This window comes from Saccostrea echinata, unplaced genomic scaffold, assembly GCF_033153115.1.
Source record: "Saccostrea echinata isolate AGI-Se365-2 ecotype Australia unplaced genomic scaffold, CSIRO_AGI_Sech_v1 ptg000001l, whole genome shotgun sequence".
In the NCBI taxonomy this organism is placed as follows: Eukaryota; Metazoa; Mollusca; class Bivalvia; order Ostreida; family Ostreidae; genus Saccostrea; species Saccostrea echinata.
In genome coordinates this window covers 34,211,755-34,216,715 of record NW_026889750.1, presented here as the reverse complement: position 1 = coordinate 34,216,715, position 4,961 = coordinate 34,211,755, and the positions used below count along the sequence as shown (strand labels likewise).

Here is a 4,961-nt window from a genome sequence, read left to right as displayed (position 1 = left end):
ATTAAATTGGCTGTGAATTGAAAATGGTTAATGTTGATAGCTTTTACCATGCATCTGTTTTTGAACTTCGGTATAAATCTAAAGAAATCTAGTCACATAACCTACCTACTGTATTTGTTCCTTGCAATTGTTATCCCCCCCCCCCCTCGCCGCCGAAAATTTGTGATTTTTTCAAAATAACATGTACAGTTATATTCTGAGAGCAATACAATAGTATGGTCTAATGTTTTTTTTTTTTTGTTTTTTTTTTTGTTTTTTTTTTAAATTGAGTTATTAATGTATTAATGTTGTTTTTTTTTTCATTCACGGGTAAAATATACAAAAGAATAAATATATAGAAGATCCTGCAAACATTGACGAGTGTAACAATGAGCTCATGAAATGAAACTCCTGCTCCCACATGTGTATAATGATTAAGTCCATTTGTTGCTATGGGAAAGTCCAAATATCTGTCCGATAAAAAGATAAATTAGGAGGTCACAATTTAAAAGAGAATCTGTAAAAGTATCATTACATTTTATTTAGTGGTAGGAGGAGTTGCTGATAAGAGATGGGTACCCCAAATCGTAATGGAGGGACGGACAGCTTTATAGACAGAGTAACTGACGGACACCTGATCACTATATACCCCCCGCTTTTCAAACGGGGTTATTAAAAAAATAAGGCGAAAGATATACGTACATCTGCAATAAGCAAGTTTACTCGTACTGATATTTATCACTTGTGGTCCTCCGTAGAAAGTCTATACAATTGTGCAAGATCTTATTCAAATTTCCAAGGTATGCAGCAGTAGAGGCAATATTTTAAAGCAAATATATAGAGATGAGACAATAAATATTTAACAAATGGGTTGACATGCTTCCGGATTTTCCTTTTACGGTAGTTAACACGTTTACAGATGGAATCGGAATATAAATCTCGGGTTTCCGAGATGTATTTTCTCCCGCTAGAGAGGGATAATCGCGCTGTAGCGAGATGATCTCTCTACAGGGGAATTGTTCCCAACCTGATTAATAAAGTTATTTTGGAAAGTGGGAAACAGTAAGTAAGGCATTCGTGAAGCATGTTTTAATAATATTTCATATTAATCTGCTTGAATCAGAAAGCCCGAGAAATGACTGTGGTAGGCGTAGTCACTAGCTCGACTGCCCGCGAGTACATTTATCCCCCACTGCTGTCCAACCTCCAGCCAAACTCTATCACCTTTCTCGAGTTGGAGCACAACAGAGCCTCCATGTTGAATCCATTCCTGCTTATTATGGTCGAAGAAAATGTACATCTCATTAATTCCATTTTTCTTAAGAAAAATATGTAGACCGTGATCCTGTGATTCTGGTGTTGCGGAACCGGTAAAGGCGAAGTTATAGGTTCCAGAAACAGGCGCGTCAAAAATTCCGTGAAATGGATCATAAGCATTTCCTACGTTAGTCCTCATACCGGAAAAGGTCAAACTGGTTCCCTTTGTAAGATTTGCAAGGTCGGTGGTCAGATAAGCGAAAAAGGCAACGCTTTTATCCTTGGCACTTAACAACGCTGAAAAATGTCATTTATGACAACAATAATTTGAGTTTAAGGTACATTACATCATTTTTACAAGGAATTAAGATGTTAGATGGAATTTAGTATGTTAAAAAAATCACCCCCTCCGCATGTACTTACATATCTGATTCTTCAAATCGCTGACGTCATTTTGAAGACTTATGATATTCGCCATCAATGTCTGAACTTGACCAGCAAGATCCTGTTCAGATGTTGATGGCTCGGGATTATTCATCAAGTAGCAATCAACAGTACCGAGGAGTACCAAAAGAAGCAACATCCCATCGTATTTTCTCATGGCTGAAAAACGACTAAAATATAGTAGAATTCTCTTATCTTTGTCAAGTACATGTGTCCCTACTATGACTAGTAACACAAAATGAATTTTCTGTTTTCCAAATCTAAGTTTTATTTTTTTTCTATAAATTTATGAATTTAATGGGTTTATCATTGCATTTTTTATTCAAAGAATCATACTGAACACTTTGTGTTGGTTATCATATAAATTATAACATTTTAACTAATTTTAACTACAATTCTGTTTTGGCCTTTTTAGTAGTATATGTAACCTGATTAAAGCGACCTTATTACCCTGTGTAAGATTACGTTTCAATAAATTTGCGACCTTTAAGAAAAGGAATCAAAGACATTATTATATGTGCATGTGCCAAATTACTAGAATGCTTCTCCCAGATCCCTATTATGATTATAAATGAATCCTTTCTCTGTAATTAACGCGTAGACAGCGTAACACAGCAATATTCAGAACCAGTCTATTTTCCTAAGTTAACCGAAGCATTTGGCTGGTTCGCTAATCCGTGAAGTGTGTTTGGTTCAATTACGCTATTCAATGAAACCTTCTTTTATTTTAGAAAAAAGGATTTTGAAGGTGTTGTATTCTTTCAGAAATTGACCTACACTTTGTTCTACACATTGCATTGCATGTACTTAATGATTCGTTGAACTTTGTTGGAGGTTCAAAAATCCTCGTGCGTTAAAGGGAGCAATCAAGGGATCGTAAAAAATAATCTGATAATACGATGTAATATTGAATTCCAGGGCTGAGCATAACAGCAACATTCTTAGCAATGATCAGTTTAGTATATAACTAATTAATGCAATGGTCATCTTTTAATTCCAAAAATGTAAAGTGCCAGAGAACAAAGGAACTTCAACATGCTTTCAAAGATGAAAAATATTTGCAATTTAATGAAAATATTTGATGTTCACCCAATGCTGTTTGTTAAACATGTCAGTGAATTGGAAATGACCCTAAGTATGCCTTAAAGGTAATTGATTGAGATAAAACATAGGTCAAAGAAAGTCCGAAAGTCAGATATAAGCACCATAGATTAAATTCCGTTAAATAAATTATTGCTGACCAACTAGCTATGTATATGGCGCCTGTAAACGATTCAATTCTTTACCTATAAGGCGATTTGGGAATCTCTCTGTTTATATCCATAATGAATAATAAATCAAAAGACAAAATTCTTAAATATATGTTATTTCTAGAATAAACATGCATTGGTAATCCTTCTCATTAATATAACAGTACTCATTGTTAATAAACATAGATGTTTTGGATAATGAATCATGCAGTTCATATTATACGAAAAGAGAATAAGAAAATGTTTTTGCAATCATTTTATATTATTCCGAACAAGAAACAGTACAGGTAGATAGTGTGACTGGCCTCTTCATTGTCTGTTCATGTTTCTTTAGAGCTTCAGAAGTCAACCATTCTCCCTCATTCAGACGTTACGACCATTGTATTTATCTCCATTATAAGCACTGAGACATAAAAGGGGGGCATCTGGTTTAATTCTAGAACTGTAGAAATCTATGAATCAGAAGTATTCAATCAAAACAATCATCACCCAATCTGTAACCGATTTGATAAACGATCTCCTACATGTACTTTCAACTATCATTATATTACCTTGTTTATTTTATAGAAATTGAAAGCATTTCTTAGATTGCGAAAAGAAAATTCATCAAAACATTGCAGTGTACTATAAATTATGCATTTTTAATTCCATGTAAAAAGAAAGTCTTGTGGTTTATTTGCATAAATTTCTTACATTTCATTGTATTTCTTAACAGTTTTCGACATTCCTCAAAGCCTGTAAAGCCTTTGATGGATTCGACAGATTTAATTTCTTCATAGACATGACCTTAAGTTGACGAGGATGTTTGAGTGCAAAAAATTAAAAAAAAAAAATCTTCCAAGACACCTTAATATGATTAAAATTTGGCAAATGCAGCATGTTTCTTTAGTTGCCATTAATCATTTGTTGTCTAGCAGTAAATCGCTGTGAAAATGATGGGCATGACTCCAGCGTTTTTATCTGATCATCGACGCTCAAATCGGATTATTGGGCCCTTTGACTGTCAGGTGTATAGAGTCCTTAGGACCCCATCATGCGAGGGGACCAACAGTTGATCTAGCGTTATACAGGTTTTACAAAAATATTGATCATAAAGATGCAAATCGCATTACATTATTTTAGTGCTTGACAAATTGAGTGGCAAAGAAACATGAAAGGGTCACGGCAATACAAACCTAATATTATGACAGGTGTTTCATTAAGAGGAAGGATTGGGTAGATTGTTTTTATGTGTATGTAACGTCTACCAACAGAACGTGACGAGTCATTTCTGGTAGTTTAGTGCCATTTTTTTGTGGATTGCAACTCTCAGCAATAAGCAATAAATGTTCATACCAAACAACTACTTAAATTTTAGAATTAAAGTCAAGATTTCTTAGGCACAATTTGAAATGACTGCATCAAATTCATGTATGGTGAAAAAATCATTCTTCGTGATAAACTTACTTGTCATTAAGAAAAAAAACTATCCTTTACATACTGATGTATTTGACCAGCTGAAAAGTATTACTATATGTACGTACACAGGTATCATATAACTGTTCCATATACAATGTTCTAATAATTCAGGCTTTAGTTTTAGAATTTCAGCTTTTGGTTAGTCTTTCTGTATTTAATGTATCAAAAAAGGAATGAATCTTAAACTTCTTATACTAAATTCTAAACAATAAAAAATAACTAGAAATATGTTAATGTAAAAATGGTATCTTAAAGTATATGACAAATTGTCAGAAATTTTGAAGCTGTATAATACAATGCAGGACACGAAAATCACTAGAATCCGATTGCTATCATTGTCTGGCACTTTGCGAAGGTCCAGAGGATCAAGTTGTCACATAATTTCAAAAATGTTCTAAAGAGGCAAAATTAGTTCGGAATGACACCAAAATTACCCCTAACTATTGGCGGGAACTCACGCACACACAGTTATGTTAATGGGGTGTTGGATTCTTTAGAGGGATAACGATTGTTTCATACATATACAAAACGCACTTTGGAATTTGATTACATTCATGGTCATGATTTATTGGG

At 33.8% G+C, this 4,961-nt stretch overlaps 1 protein-coding gene across 1 annotated transcript; it reads right to left on the bottom strand.

The window, feature by feature from the left end:
* Positions 1 to 1,084: 1,084 nt before the first annotated feature.
* Positions 1,085 to 1,819, bottom strand: LOC133190458 (complement C1q tumor necrosis factor-related protein 3-like). Its single transcript, XM_061326114.1, has 2 exons — positions 1,660 to 1,819; positions 1,085 to 1,533 (listed from the first exon to the last, which is right to left on the bottom strand). Exons 1-2 carry the CDS (start codon positions 1,817 to 1,819, stop codon positions 1,085 to 1,087), a joined length of 609 nt encoding a protein of 202 aa, XP_061182098.1.
* Positions 1,820 to 4,961: the final 3,142 nt, after the last annotated feature.